This window comes from Microcaecilia unicolor, chromosome 6 (assembly GCF_901765095.1).
Source record: "Microcaecilia unicolor chromosome 6, aMicUni1.1, whole genome shotgun sequence".
Taxonomy (NCBI): Eukaryota; Metazoa; Chordata; class Amphibia; order Gymnophiona; family Siphonopidae; genus Microcaecilia; species Microcaecilia unicolor.
In genome coordinates, this window is record NC_044036.1 from 133,915,913 (window position 1) to 133,931,382 (window position 15,470).

General features: G+C 40.7%; 2 protein-coding genes across 9 annotated transcripts in view; one reads left to right on the top strand and one right to left on the bottom strand.

The window, feature by feature from the left end:
- Window positions 1-13,825, top strand: part of GRIP2 (glutamate receptor interacting protein 2) — a 347,283-nt gene extending 333,458 nt beyond the window's left edge. For 4 of the 5 annotated variants that reach the window (XM_030206004.1, XM_030206005.1, XM_030206006.1 and 1 more), the window contains exons 21-24: window positions 3,932-4,052; window positions 6,177-6,410; window positions 9,524-9,670; window positions 11,662-13,825. In XM_030206004.1, coding sequence (XP_030061864.1) covers window positions 3,932-4,052; window positions 6,177-6,410; window positions 9,524-9,670; window positions 11,662-11,835 — 676 coding nt within the window. In that variant the 3' untranslated portion in view covers window positions 11,836-13,825. Of the gene's footprint in view, window positions 1-3,537; window positions 4,053-6,176; window positions 6,411-9,523; window positions 9,671-11,661 lie in introns of those variants that run through there. The other variant, XM_030206008.1, reaches the window with a different exon arrangement.
- Window positions 13,826-14,700: 875 nt separating this feature from the next.
- The window catches only part of SLC6A6 (solute carrier family 6 member 6), a 49,796-nt gene continuing 49,026 nt past the window's right edge, over window positions 14,701-15,470 (bottom strand). For all 4 annotated transcript variants that reach the window (XM_030205522.1, XM_030205521.1, XM_030205520.1 and 1 more), the window contains one exon: window positions 14,701-14,998. In XM_030205522.1, coding sequence (XP_030061382.1) covers window positions 14,849-14,998 — 150 coding nt within the window. In that variant the 3' untranslated portion in view covers window positions 14,701-14,848. The remainder of the gene's footprint in view (window positions 14,999-15,470) is intronic.

Sequence of the window (15,470 nt, forward strand, 5' to 3'; positions counted from 1 at the left end):
ACCTCAGATCTTAATATCTGAACTGAGACTTGCAGACTGTCCAGGCTGGTACGGAACATAGGAGTTTGGGCTTCTGAGTGGAGTGGCAGCAGTTAAACTCTTGTCTACTCTGATTCTGGAATCTGCATTCTCTAATCTCCTGTTCTCAAGGTTCTATGTAATATAGAGTCAGACTTGTACAACTGTCTCACCGCTGTACATAGTATTTATTCCTCTCCCTGCAGGGCAGAGAGATTTTGTACCCATGTGTCTTGGGAAGCCTGGTTAATGTTCAGTTTAGGGCTGGGAACATTCTCTCCCCTCCCTGGAAGCAGAAGTCCCAGTCTGAGCACATGCAAACTTTGGGCGACCTGTTTCCTAAATTCATCACTAATGCATTGAGTTCTGTTTTTGGGGAAGGGAGCATGAACAGTGTTTGAAGGTTGCATTTTTAGTGGTTACTGATGGACAAAGTCTGACTTTTCAGCATTGTGTCTGCCTCTTGTTAACTTTCAGTTCTTTAATCTTTTTCCAGCTTATGTTTCAGCCCTTCCTCTCTTTTTTTTTAGTTCTGAACTATATATTCCTATATATTCAACATGGCCTCAAATCTTTTCTGTTTTAACTTTATTTTATGTGGATTTGATTTTCTGCTGTATCTGAGAATAAGGCATAAAAGCTCAGTGTAATTGGGTCAATGTTCAGAGGCTATGGTGTGTGGTGGGGGGATTTTTTTTTTTTTTGTTGATTCTAAATGTTAATCGGTGTGTTTAAACACTTTTTCAGAGCTGTTGTCCAGATCAGCAGTGATGCTGACTATCCCCCAGATTCTGTAAATTTGGGTGTACAATTCTGGATGCAGATAAAATGGATTGCTAAATTGGTGATAGTATCGACATTAACAAGTGATAGCTTATCTCTTCAGGAAATTCCCATCGTCAAAATCACATAGCTAAGGAGATCCCAGCCACCACAGACATAACTGAACCAGCCCAGCGATGACCCTCACAACTTGATATGTCTACCTAAGTTAATTGAGAGCCACATTGAACTTACCACTAGGTTGGAAAATGTGGGGTACAAATGCAAAAAATAAAGAAATGAATAAATTGGCAGTCATAAGTTACGTGTAGATCTGCGCTATGCCTAACTTATCTCGTGTGCAACTCCACAGGAGTCATGACCAGGGGAAGGGCATGGGCGGATTGGGGCATTTCCAGGACTTAGGCACGTGGTTATAGATTACTTTGCATTTCTTCACCTAATTGGCAGTAGTTGGCTGCGAGCTCATGCCCGAAATATGTGCCAAACCATGCAAAACTGCCTTTATAAAATGCATGCGTAGTGCGTGTCATCGTGGCACTTTGAGCCACCTTTTACTTAGCTCCCCCCCCCCCCCCTATATAGAAAGAGTTCACCACTGGCAGCTATATATAGTGGTGATATTTGTCCACCGGATGTATAATTAAGCAGTTAATCTGCTTTTTTTTTTGTGGATAGTGTCTAGATATTGCCATAGGGAGAGGAGTTTTATAACCGGGTTAATCTTATTTTATAAACACATAGGTGTTCCTGTGTCTTAGAAAATACTAGTACAGTCCTGCAGAAATCGCACCTGTGTGTTGCAGACAGACTTTCCAAGATTAATTCTAAACGTTAACACATACATTAAACAGCTACCACTAAACAAACTCCCTTTGACAATTGACACCAGTATCTTGTTTTATTTTCTTTTTCAGTGTTCAACTATTTTTTATTAAAGGAAGAATGTTACAATTCAAATTTTCTTTGCTCAGCTTTCAATTCTCACTGTCAATTAAAACAGTGGTGATAGAATGCTTTAACTTCTCATACTGTGCTTGAAAATGCCTTTCCCCGGGTCTAAAAACTTTAATTTTGTTTTTCTCTTTTTTGTTAATTAATGTTATCTGAGGAAAGGAAACTTTGATGCTTGTGTACAGAGCAAATGCCAGGTCTAGCAACCGAACCGCTAATCCTACATAACATTAATTTAAAAAAAATTAATACGAAAAATAGATCCCAGTATCTTGTGTACCACTTTTTCCCTTCCCCCCCCCCCCCCCCCCCCCATTCCTCCATTATCATGTTACCCATCGATCCACAATCAAGTGTCCTGCTTAGAAAAGGTGTATAAATAAGTCATGGGGGGGGACCTCTGGAGATGATGAGGTGCACTTTCACTGTCCTTGTTCTGCTCCTTTCTCTGGCCTACAGCAAGAGCTTAAGGACGAAACAGGTGTGCCGACAGTATCGGGACATGGCAGCTCTGGTTTGTGACCTTACCTTCTGCCCTGCTCTACCTGTTGCACCTTTACAGCTCAGAACAAGGAGAGACATGGCAGATGACACCCTTGAACAGAACAGCTCTCCCCAAGTTAGCCAGCATGACTAACAAGTTAAATTAATCCTCTACACTCAAGATTATAATGTATATGTGTAGCAAAGCCTTGAAGCAGCACAATGAGCAGGGGCTCATGATGCAAACTCTGGCCCCAGCCATAGGTCACAGAAGAGTTTCTGACCAGACTGGGGCTGAGAGGACACTTCTAGTGACCTATAGCTGGACTCTGTGTTTAAGTAAAAAGCTCTACATATTTCATGCTGTGACTGTCAGGCAGGAGATCACCAGCTTCTGAGGAGAACAAATCCAGGACCGGTTGTTTTTTAAAGTTTGCAAGTGAGCTGGTGTGTCTTGAGCATACAGACTCTGTGTAATGCTCCATTCCAATATCTCCAGTGCATTACACACTGGTTTCGGTATTTTATTTCCAGAGTGATCTGTTAGTTAACAGGTATGGAGTCTGCAAGAATAGAAAGGTTAAACCATTCTACAAGACTTGGAGCAGAGACAGGAGGCTGGAAACTGAGCACTCTGAAATCTGCATAAGGGCACAGCAGGGAAAGTGTATGCCAAGGTGCAGCCAAGCTGCTGCTGCCACCAGAAACATCTGGAGGGGAGGGGGCAGGTGGGAGGGAGAAGACTCTAGTATATGGAAGCTGATTCTCTCAAGAGATCCAGCCTCATGTGTGGACAGGGGAAGTTGCCTTGTCCCCTTCTTCTCTTTTATGAGACTGTGATGCATAGACGAATGTCAGCTGCACGACTAGTTTTAATGAAGAATTAGGGGTGAAGATGAGGGAGCTTAAGTCTCTCATTAAAGGTCTGGTAGTGAAAGAATGAGCTGTTCAGCCCCTTGCTCTGCAATCTAGCCCATACCCAGCAGACTCCAGCACAGCAGCTCTGTTTTTACAAAATTAAATCAATACAGAAAAGCTTGGAAAATAATTTGTACATTAGAACTATGAGCTGAAGGTTGTGGGTCCATTTCCTGTTAACAGTACTAACCAGCCATCTATTTTGCTGTTTCGTTGTTGGTGGAGTGGATTTTCCCCCTATAGATGGGACCTAATTGTGTAGCTCAGGTCAATCATTTAATCTTCATCTTTTTTTATATTATTTAATCCCACAGTGACCTCAGTACCTTTCTCATTTTCTCACCATGTCTGTTCTCCTCTGTGTTTTCTCTCTCTTCTCAGGTGTTCTATGTCTCAGATCTGAGACCTGTCTCATCATACGCCCCCGTACTAACCGTCTGAGGCTCCCGGTTTACCCATAATGCATCCTTTATTCTTTCACTTCTTTATTTCACCAAATCGTCTTCCTAAAACTACAGTCTTCCTACAATCACTGTTTGTTTTGCCCCCCTTCTGGAATTTGACATTGTTGCACCAACCTACCCCATCCATTGAAGGACTGGTACCCATTAGTAGGTGCATGGATGGTCTCTAAGAGGACTGTTTCTTGCCTGAAAACTCATATTGTTTGCTTTGTATATGAAGACTCTTCAAGGAGCTGAGCCATTGGCTGTGGCCTTGTGGCTTTGCCGCTGCAGAAGATAGCTGATCATTTTTGATTCCTACGTTACAACAGATACTCCAGCCGCCATAACGACCTTGAGACTGGGCCTGAGGATAGTTTTTGGAGAGTTTTTGGAGAGGCTTTGGAGGACTTGGAAACATGCGGCCAATCTGAGCTTTTGAGGGAGATTGAGGTACTGTAGATTTTTTTTTTGTTCTAGCTAAATTTTACATCTTGCTTTAAAGGTATCTGTCCATAAATTGATTTGTAAATATGAAATCACCTTGTCAACTGCACTCTGAGTCATGACTCCTCTTAGATAAGCAGCAGAATTATCCAGAAACATGACACTGCCTGTCAAATGTCAGGAACATATGGGCTGCTTCTTCAGATGTGGTCCCAAAAGCAAAGATATGCAAATAATAGTTTAACAACCAGGTGAGTTTTTAAGCATGTTGCCAGTAAAATGAACCCCTCTCTCCCACCACATCCAATGGATCTGATAATTTGATATTCAATGGTATCTTTCGGAAGAGGTTTGACAAACCTGAGTTCAAGTTTACAAGCTCATTTTTCAGAATTTTGTCAAGGTTGCAGTCTTTCCCTCTCTCCCCCCCCCCCCCCCCCCCCCCCCACTCCTCCCATACACTTATGAGCCCAATATTCAAAGCAATTTAAGCAGGCAGGAAAGAATCCTGCCCACTTAAATCCCACTCAGTGGGCCAGCCACTGATTTTTCGGTGGCAATTACCTGGGCAGTGTACTTGAATATTGGCAATAACCAGCCATTTTGAAAGTGGGCAGAAGAGGTGCATTCCAGGACCAGAGTTGGGGAATAGTCAGGAGCTATATGGATGTCATCAATATTCAGTGCTGGCCCTCACATATCTAACTAGGCATATAGGACCCCATAAATAGCTTTCCTAACTTTGCCTGGTTAGCTACATAGGTGCCAGCAATGAATGCTGTCTGGCCTCCACGTAATTACCGGGTAGTGTCCTGAAGCTGATCTGCTTCCTGGCCCCTCCCCCGGACCTACTTGAAGAGGCCTGGTAGTCTAGTGGTTGTTGAGGCAGAAGAGAACAGCACTTGCTCCTGTCCCTTGCAACTCCTGATACACTAAAAGTCCAACTCCTGTGGCCCGCATTCACTTGCATTGACTTAATGAATGCACAGTAAAGTGGCTACTTTTTAAGAATCTGGTGCTGTAATTTATCCTTCTCCATCTTGCCAACTTCTTGCCACATCTTCTATATATTGCATCCCTACCACCATATGATAGAAATAAAATGGTGGGACAAAGTTCAAATAGGTAGGTTAAATTATTTTACTGCACTGAGCATTCTGGGGCACTATGAAATGCACACAGGTGGTAAGGCAGTGCTAGAAGTCCTTGAGAATCCATGGCAACTTGTTTCCTGCATTCAGGAATTTGGATGTGCAGCAAATATTATGGAAAAATGGTGGTATGCGGTTAGCTAAAAAAAAAAGCTGAAGCATGAGATGTAGCATGAAAGAGTTAAAAATCCAGCACAGAATAAATCTAACCACATGAGAAAGAGAGAGGGTATTTTTAAAGGACTTTTGTATTCCAGCCCATTAACTCTGCTCCCTGATGCCCACTTGAGTGACACAATGAAAGGAATCATTGTACTTTTAATTCCTTTCATTAGGTTCCAAGCATTGTGTGGAGGAGTTTACGGTAGTTCCCCCGCCCCCCTGGAGATGGACTGAAGTATAATATGAATAGGCCACATTTGATATGGTATGATCTGTAGCTTTGGGTATTGTCTTCCTTCTCAGGAGTTTGCTGTGTCCACATCTTTATCTGGTTGCTAAAGTAGTTGACATAGGGTAGATAGAACACTTTGGATGGTGGGAATTTACAATGGTTCTAACTGAGCTGTTTCAAACCTGTCCTGGACAGGATATCCACTATGAATATTCATCAGAAATTTTTTTTTTTTGTTACATTTGTACCCTGCGCTTTCCCACTCATGGCAGGCTCAATGCGGCTTACATGGGGCAATGGAGGGTTAAGTGACTTGCCCAGAGTCACAAGGAGCTGCCTGTGCCGGGAATCGAACTCAGTTCCTCAGTTCCCCAGGACCAAAGTCCACCACCCTAACCACTAGGCCACTCCTCCACTCCATTTGCATGCTTGCTACCCTCTCTTGCATATTCATTGTGGATATCCTGAAAACCCAACCAGCTGATGGGCTCCCAGGACAGGCTAGAGAACCACCTCCCTAGCTGATCAGTCAAGTGTCTCTGGCTGGTCTTTTGAACATGACTAATTTACTCTTTCTTTTTATAGGCATCAATCATGACAGGGAGTGTACACAGTTTGGGCCTTGAGGGAAGCAAGCTGCTCATGGACTCTGTCAACCAGTCAGGTTTGAGTCCACTGAGGAAAGGAAGCCCCCTCCATTGCACTGAGAGCGAAAGCAAACACTCCTTGGGACCTACTAACAGAAACCAGCAAAAACTGGAGAAGCTCCAAGTGAAGGAAGAAGGTCAAGAGATGTCAACCCCTCTAGAGCTGCACAAGGTTTGTGTCAACAGAAAAACCTTGTAGTCTCCAGTGTAGGTGGCTACACTTTTCTTTTCTATTCTTTTCCATCAAAAGCCAAATGAGCCCTGGTGTGTCTCCATCCTTTGAATCTACTTCAACCATTCTTTTATATACATTAAAGGGTATTACTTGCATTTTTAGGATCCTTCAGATTTCCCTATCACCACCACACAGGCTAATAACGTGAGCCAGGCACTTTTGTGGTGGGTAGGTATTCCTCATTTGATCCATTTAATTTTAACAAATTTTTCTCTTATTTTATATCGTTCAAATTTCAAATTTCCAAAAAAAGCACTTAGCTTCAAAACTGGAGCATCGCTTTACATTTCTTCTTTCATTTCAAAAGATTTTAGCACAACTGATCACTCATCTCGGAGATTTGCACCAACATGAATTCACGTTTCGCAACTAGTGCTGTATCAAGGTATATCTCCTGAAAATAAAAAACATATATTAATCACTGGTATTTTAGCAGTCCTCAACAGTAACTTTTGCAATAAAAATACCTCAAACGAGTCTGGAAACAATTCCCTACTTTCTCTTTCATGTTTCAAAGATGGCCACGGCGTTCTAGCTGTTTTAAATAGGGGAATTTCTCAAATCTTACATCAGTATTTTACTAGCACCAATCCCAGAGCTCCAACCATTAACTCCTCCCCTTTCATTAAATTACCGACATCCACTCGATCTCTCGATTTAAACCTTTAGGTTGTACAGAATTTAAAGAAAAAAATCCATGATTGTTCTTTATAATTTAGAACGTTTTCAATATTACCACTCTCCCACTCTACTTTAACATGATCAACTATTCTCCATTTTATATCCGTAACTTTATGATCATATTCCATCCACTGTTGTACAAGTGGGGCTTCCTCTTTATTATGAATCCGGGATTTATGTTCATTTAACCGTATTTTTATGTATTTGTGAAAAAACTTGTGGGTAGAAGTAAACGACACGTAAAAATACAGTTAAATGAACATAAATCCCGGATTCAAAATAAAAAAGAGGAAGCGCCACTTGTACAACATTGGATGGAATATGATCATAAAGTTACGGATACAAAATGGAGAATAATTGATCATGGATTTTTTCTTTAAATTCTGAGTTAATGGTTGGAGCTCTGGGATTGGTGCTAGTAAAATACTGACGTAAGATTTGAGAAATTCCCCTATTTAAACAGCTAGAACGCCGCAGCCATCTTTGAAGCATGAAAGAGAAAGTAGGGAATTGTTTCCAGACTCGTTTGAGGTATTTTTATTGCGAAAGTTACTGTTGAGGACTGCTAAAATACCAGTGATTAATATATGTTTTTTAATTTCAGGAGATATACCTTGATACAGCACTAGTTGCGAAACGTGAATTCATGTCGGTGCAAATCTTCGAGATGAGTGATCAGTTGTGCTAAAATCTTTTGAAATGAAAGAAGAAATGTAAAGCAATGCTCCAGTTTTGAAGCTAAGTGCTTTTTTTGGAAATTTGAAATTTGAACTTGATTTTTATAAAATATAAGAGAAAAATTTGTTAAAATTAAATGGATCAAATGAGGAATACCTACCCACCACAAAAGTGCCTGGCTCACGTTATTAGCCTCTGTGGTGGTGATAGGGAAATCTGAAGGATCCTAAAAATGCAAGTAATACCCTTTAATGTATATAAAAGAATGGTTGAAGTATATTGAGAGTTGGGTAATGTTTTGTGAGATATCGTAATACCCCCTCTATTAAATAAGGATACCATAGTAGGTGGTCCATCCTTTGAATGTCATGTCCACTCTCTGGTTGCCAGTAGTCTTGTGTGTTCTAGTCTGCGTATTGCCCTGATTGTCATTTCTGTAATATCAAAAACACATCCCAACGCTCTATAAGTATGCAGACAATATTCAATTGATTTCTCCTGTTTCTTCCAATATTGTGCATCTACAAACCTGTCTTCTAGAGGTTTCTAATTGGCTGTCTCACCAAAAGATGGTTCTTAATTCTTCAAAGACAACAGCTTGCTGGATTACTGGTTCTAGCCCGCTTAATTTGTTTGACACTCTTGGTTCCTCTAGTAAACTCCTTTTGTTATCTTGGAGTTATGTTTGATTCTAAATTGTCTTTTCAAAATCATGTTTCTCTAGTTGTTAAAAAAAGGTTCTTTTGGCTCTGTCGTATCCGTGGCCGATTTCTGGATTTTTCATCACTACATATTTTGGTTCATGCTTTTATTACACGCATTGAACTGTTTTGTATGGGATCCCTGTGTTTCTTCTTTGACACGTGCAAATGTTAGAAAATTCAGCCGCTCGTTTTCTGTGCTGAGGTAAACATTACGATCATGTTGCCCCTCTCCTCATTCAATTGCATTGGCTCCCAGTTCAGTATAGATGTTCATTTAAAGTTCTGCAGTACTCAGTTGTGTTCTTGTTTTGCAGCTAAAGATTTTGATTATTTTATGTTTTTCTAAGTTCTTTTTCAAGTATTTTGCCGATTGAAAATTAACTTGATGCCCCCGCTCTGAATTATTTATTTTAAAAATTTATAGACCACCTAGAATTAGGTGGTTTCCATAAAAACATTCATAATAAAATAGACAAACCAAAAGTATGCACAATACACATTAAAAATAAACAAAAGCTTTTCATCAATATGCCGCAAAGAAGACTTGTCCATGTATGGTCAAAAAAACGCCGTCACAAACAATTGGGTCTTTAGAAGGTTTTTAAACTGTGCAAAACTACCAGGGTGTCAAAGCTGACCAGGAAGTGCATTCCAAAAAGAAATTCCAGCTGGAACAAAGGCTAAAGCTCGTATATCCGCACTACTTGCAGTATTTGCCTCAAATGAATTGGGTTTGTCATTTCTGTAGGGCAGAAAATACCTTTACCCCTTGTGTATTCTTTGGCTTGTACTTAGTTTTTCGGCTGACTATAGTCTTTGCAAAGGGATATGACCAGGTAAAGAGCATTTGAGTGCTTCAGTGTACAGGGTGTGATCTCTAGCACGAATAAAATGAGTCAAAGGGTTTTATGAAAGGGTTTGTCTTCCCTTTTTGGATTTTGTCCTTTGCACTTGAGGCTTTCTTATATGCTTTTCCTTTTCTTATAGGTGACCCTTGTGAAGGATCCCGAGAGTAATGACTTTGGATTCAGTGTCTCTGATGGCCTTTTGGAGAAAGGAGTCTATGTCAACATGATCCGCCCAGATGGACCAGCTGATCGTGGTGGTCTGAAGCCCTTTGACAGACTCCTTCAAGTAATGGGTCCAATATGAATAGAATAGTATCAGCCGTGTGTGTACAATGTCGGTTTGTGATGTCTGTCTTGCGATGCATGACTCATTTTGAAATTTGATTGTGTCGAAATCATTTAGCGTACCTTCTAGCATGGTGGGATCCTAGTAGCCAATAGATGTGTTGAGCCCAGAGAAAACTGGAACATCTCTAGGTTGTGAATTATTGTCTACTGAGGCACATGTCCCTTCTCTGGATGTGAATGCAAGATTGAATGAAGGAAGGCTTTATATTTGTAAAATGTAGTAGGTTAAGAATTGCCACAGATGGGTTTAGATGACAACACAAAATATCAGTATGCGTGTAGTCTGATTTTGTTTTACTCTGGAGGTTAGCAGAGTTTGCATGTCTGATATTGGTTAAGCATTTCTTATTTATTTGTTACATTTGTACCCCACATTTTCCCACCTATTTGCAGGCTCAATGTGGATTACATAATACCGTGAGATGGTATCTACCTCCGGCGATGAAACAAATCCAGAGTAATGTTAGTCAGTGAAATAAATATGTTACAAACACAGTAAGGAATCATAGAGAAGAGGGGTTATAATGTGTACATTGTAAGTTTTTTTTTTTTGTTGTATTGCTGAGTTAAGCATTTAAATTCGATCGAAGGGTATGCATTTTCGAATAAGTTGGTCTTTAGTGATTTCAGGAAGCTGAGGTGGTCATACGTTGTCTTTACAGCTTTTGGTAGTGCATTCCAGAGTTGCATACTTATATAGGAGAAGCAGGATCCATAAATTGATTTGTACTTAAGACCTTTGCAGCTAGGGTGGTGAAGATTTAAGTATGTTCGTGATGATCTAGTTGAGTTTCTTGTTGGCAGGTCTATGAGGTCATACATATATCCCGGGACATCGCTATAGATAATCTTGTGGACCAGGGTGCAGACTTTGAAAAGTAATATGTTCTTTAATTGGGAGCCAATGTAGCTTTTCTCTAAGGGGTTTGGCGCTCTCGAATCGCGATTTTCCAAATACAAGTCTAGCTGCTGTATTTTGGGCGGTCTGTAACTTCCTTATGAGTTGGTCTTTGCATCCCAAGTAAATTCCATTACAGTAGTCGGCATGGCTTAGTACCATTGATTGTATCAGGTTGCAGAACATTACCCTTGGGAAGAATAGTTTTATGCGTTTGAGTTTCCACATTGAGTGGAACATTTTCTTGATTGTAGAATTAACTTGGCTTTCGAGTGTAAGGTTCCTGTCGATTGTGACACCAAGGATTTTCAGGTTATCTGAGATAGGGAGGGTGTAATCTGGAGTGATTAAGTTTGTAGGTATGCTTGTGTAGTATTGGGATGAGAGGATAAGGCAATATGTTTTTTTTCTGTATTGAGTTTTAGTTGGAATGCATTTGCCCATGAGTTAATGGTGTGCAAGCCAAGGTTGATTTCATTGGTGATTTCTGCCAAATCATGTTTGAAAGGGATGTATATTGTATCGTCATCTGCATAGATAAATGGGTTGAGGCCCTGGGTAGATAAGGATTTGGCTAGTGGGGTCATCATTAGGTTGAAAAGGATTGGTGAAAGTGGTGATCCTTGGCAGTTTGCTCTTCACTGATACTAGATATTTGTAAGAATTGCCCTGTAGTGAGGACCGTCCCTGTCAGCTAGAATACTACGTTACAGGGATGCGTTTGTGTCCTAAATGAAATCAGCATAGCCATTCCTGGCAAAGTGACTTGAATGTGGCTACTTTCCTCTCAGTATGAAGAAGGATCACTGGACACTTGGGAAATATTTTGAGTCCCATTCCATAATTCTGAGCCACCAGCTTTTAGTAGAAGCTTAATTAAGCACAATGAGATGTGGAAGGAAGCTCTATCTTTCCTGTATATAATTTTAAGCCCAAGCTATGAAATGGGAGCCTAAATAAACCCCGTTTTAAGGACATTTTTTTTCCAATGCTGCTTTGGCTAATACTTCATTTTAATCCCCATTTGTTAGGTAAATCACGTGCGCACCAGAGATTTTGACTGCTGTCTGGCTGTTCCACTGATTTCTGATGCAGGAGGCAAACTGGAGCTGGTCATCAGCCGTAACCCACTGGTGGCAAATGCTGACTCTGAGGAGGGCGAAGATGTGCCTGTCAAACACTCATTGAGTGTAGAGACCAAATGAGCGCACAGACTCTGTGAAGTGGCCCTGGTGGTGCAAAGGTTTCACCAAGGGTAGAAAGACGTTCACTCCAGGCCACACTGCACTCATCTCGCTACAGAGAGTGTGAAGACACTTGTCTTGCTACTTGCACTGCTGTTTGTGAGTTGTGGTGGGTTCTAACAGGGGACAGAGCATTCCTGTTTCCAGAAATTGTCCTTGGCTCTTACATTTTTGCCACATGGTACCCCCACTGGTGATGACTGTGTGCAAGCAGAAGGGGGCACTGTGCTATCAGGTAGCTCCTACCTTGCCCCAGGGGTTGATAATAGTAATTCTGTGGTCTTTCAAGAAATCAGCCAGAGCAGAGGGAGTTTGGTGGTTGGCTGAGTTAAGCAACAAGTGATTTGCCCTCTTTCCTGCCCCTTGAAGCCTTGACCATCTTATACACCCACACACATGCCCTCCCATGGTGCTATTCCTTTCTACAAGGATTCCTAGTGGGGCAATCAGATTTTAGTTTGGTTCTGTTAGAAGAATCCACTCCTGACACCTCCCCACCACCACCTCCACCACAACATTAAAAGGACCCAATAAATACTATCACAAAATTTATTTTCTGGTTACTTGTCTTGGAACAAGATGAGTTCTTTTGATGAAGAAGGAAGGATGAAATGTATTGCTTGGCGAAAACAGATACAGATGATGTTCGAATATCCCTTTTATCTTTTTCCCTCCTCTGGAGTACTAACTTGCTTTTGAAGAATGATGGGCACTCGGTCACCTCTCCAATATCAAGGACACTCAATCAACACCTAGCAGGACAGCTGGCCAAGAGGTCTGGTCCCTAATTCAGGAGAACCACACCTTAACTCACCATAAACTACACACACACGCCACACACACACGCCACTGACAGCCCTGATTACTCTTCTGTGAAGAACGTTCTATACACATTCACAAAGACAATTATCTTATAGCACTTAATAAAGAAACCCTTTCCCCTGGTTCAATGTAAGACTTCACTAAAAGTTTGTTGGACACCCTTTACCTCTTCATTCACTGGGTGAAACAAAAGTGCTGTTGAGTTGAATGGTCTCATTACAAACACAAGCCCTATATTTGAGAATGTCTCGCACACCTTTCAGGTCCACACTTTAGGCTGAGAACCTTGAGTGCCCAGAACTTGAGTTGGATGTTACTAGCAGTTGAAATGAAACCTATTCCAAAAGCATTCTGGGAGTTGCAGTTAAGCTCTCACCCAAGAGTTAACTAAACCAAACTTGATAGCTATGAAACTTTCAACTGTCCAGCTGGTGTCCCTATTGTGTGGTTTCTTTCTTTCTTTCTTTTTTTTTTTTGCACAGAATATCAAAAGCCCTCAAAGCTCCAGGGTACCTCCATGCAGTCTTGCAAATTATTTCCACTTGCCAAACAGCGCCTGTTCTCAAATCTCCTTCCATATTTAGCACTTTAGTTCTAGACAACATGCAGAGTTTGCTAAGGGGGGCAGAACTTGATTTCAATCAAAGGCAGCTCCGCAGGTCCAAGCTTCAATGGATCTCTTTATCATGGTCTCTGGTTCCAAGCATTCACAGCCATGCCTGACTCCGGCCATTTCAGCCTTTGTCTGGTTTTAACCCCTCCGTTGACACAGACCTGTCTGTACAGTGCTAATGATTGCAATATACACTGTGCCAATACCACCACAATCCTGGACGTGTGCCATAAGACCTGAGACTGCGCAACATTCACGGAATTGGTGTTTTTATATGCAATATGTGAAAAGTCCAACGCTCAGTGTGACTTCACACCGATTTTTAATGATGACTTTTACTAAAGGCTTTAAAATTTGTCCTTGTGTCCCTTCCTATGCATTTTGAATGATATTATACAGTAATTGCATTAGTAAATGTGTATTTTTATCTGTATAATATCAGAGTGTAATCCTTATAAAGTATTTTTATATACAAAATTTTGTTATGTATCTACAAAAGCACAATATTTAAAAGGTACCAATTCCAATAAATATTTTAGTCTTTTGGACATGTTTGTAAATACATTTCTGTATTTAAAATGGAATTGCAATGATTTTTATTAATAAAATATTGAAAAGTGATTATTTCTGCTCTGGCTTGTACAGTCTTATTGGATTGGCGTTTTGAAGATTTGAAATATTTTTGTTTCCGTTTTATACAATGAGTTTGTCAGTTACACAGTATTAAATACTAACACTTCACAAAAGATTTGGCTCCCAGTTGGGTGCTCAAGCTGTATCGAGTTTCCTAAGGGTAGATGGTTAGGCTGACTAGATTGACCAGCTGAATTTCTTGAATCGATCCTTTCTACCTGGACCCCTTCCCTCCCTGTGTTTCTCTCTCTCTCTCCCCCTCTATTTGAGACAAAGATGGAATCCTACCAGAAGTCTTTACCCAGTATGTTCGATAGGATACAGGAAGAGGCTTTTTCCAGAGTTGCATGAAAAGTCTGGCACCCTTGCATAAATTCAGCATATTGTGGGAATAAAATTTTAAAAAATTGATTGATGTGACTAGATTTGAAGGATACTTGATTTTAATTTTCCATTATTATTGGGCTCACTGCTTACCCTATGTCATGGCAGATCTAGGATTACATCTGGATGAAGACCAAGCTGTTCCGCAATAGCGACACCTAGTGGTTATGTCTAAGGCTCCCAGCTGAAGAGCTTCACTATGACTATAATGTAAAGTTCCTCCCCCCCCAAAAAAAAAAAAATACTACTCCACCTCCAACAAGCATTGTTAAATAAAGAGAATATGTAACACTTAATCATTGAATCCTGCAGTAGGTAATTATTTTTTTTTCCATTTTACAAACAAAAAAATATATGAAACCGTTTCCTGAGGATTCAGCCTTGGGGAAAGTAGTTTATTACAAAATGTTACAAAACATGTATACATATAGCATTTTCTCTGAGAAAAGACACAGTATATGCCAGTAGAACTAGGCTGCTGTGTAAACCTGCTCCTGTCCTTCCAGAGCAAGACGAGGTGGGTCACATCCTTGTCTCCAGAATTCGATGAGTTGGCTGTATACAATCGCTGCTTATCAACCCATTAGAGCAAAATGAGGACATGGCTGCTTCCTTTTCTGCCTCCTCCATCCAGTGGGTCACCTCTCGAGGAGCAGTGATGCGTTTTAGCCGCTAAAGGAAGAGAACAGATAGAGGAAGTGCCTCTGAATTTGAAGATTCCCTGCTAACTATTACAGCATCTTTCTATTGTACAAAATTTGAGCTAATAGAAGGAAATAGAGAAAATAAGAAGATAACAGGCTCCCAACAGAGGCTCAAAGAAAGAAGAGTGGTATAAGTCCTCACAGTATCCCAAACTGCAAATTATCAGCATGTGTCAAAGACCCCATAGTTATACACATGGGGAAAATATAATATAATATTCAACATCAAGGGATCTGGATCTTACTCTTCCTCAACTATAGTATGTATCATTCAATGTAGTAGATGTGAAGAAAGATGCTATACTGGGGAGACGGGCCAAAAAAAGATAAGAATCAATGCACATAGATATAATCACATGCCACAGAGATATACAAGGTGACCACCACCTCTGGGGAACTTAGAATGCTGCATCAATGACCTTATGGGCAAAAAAGTAGGT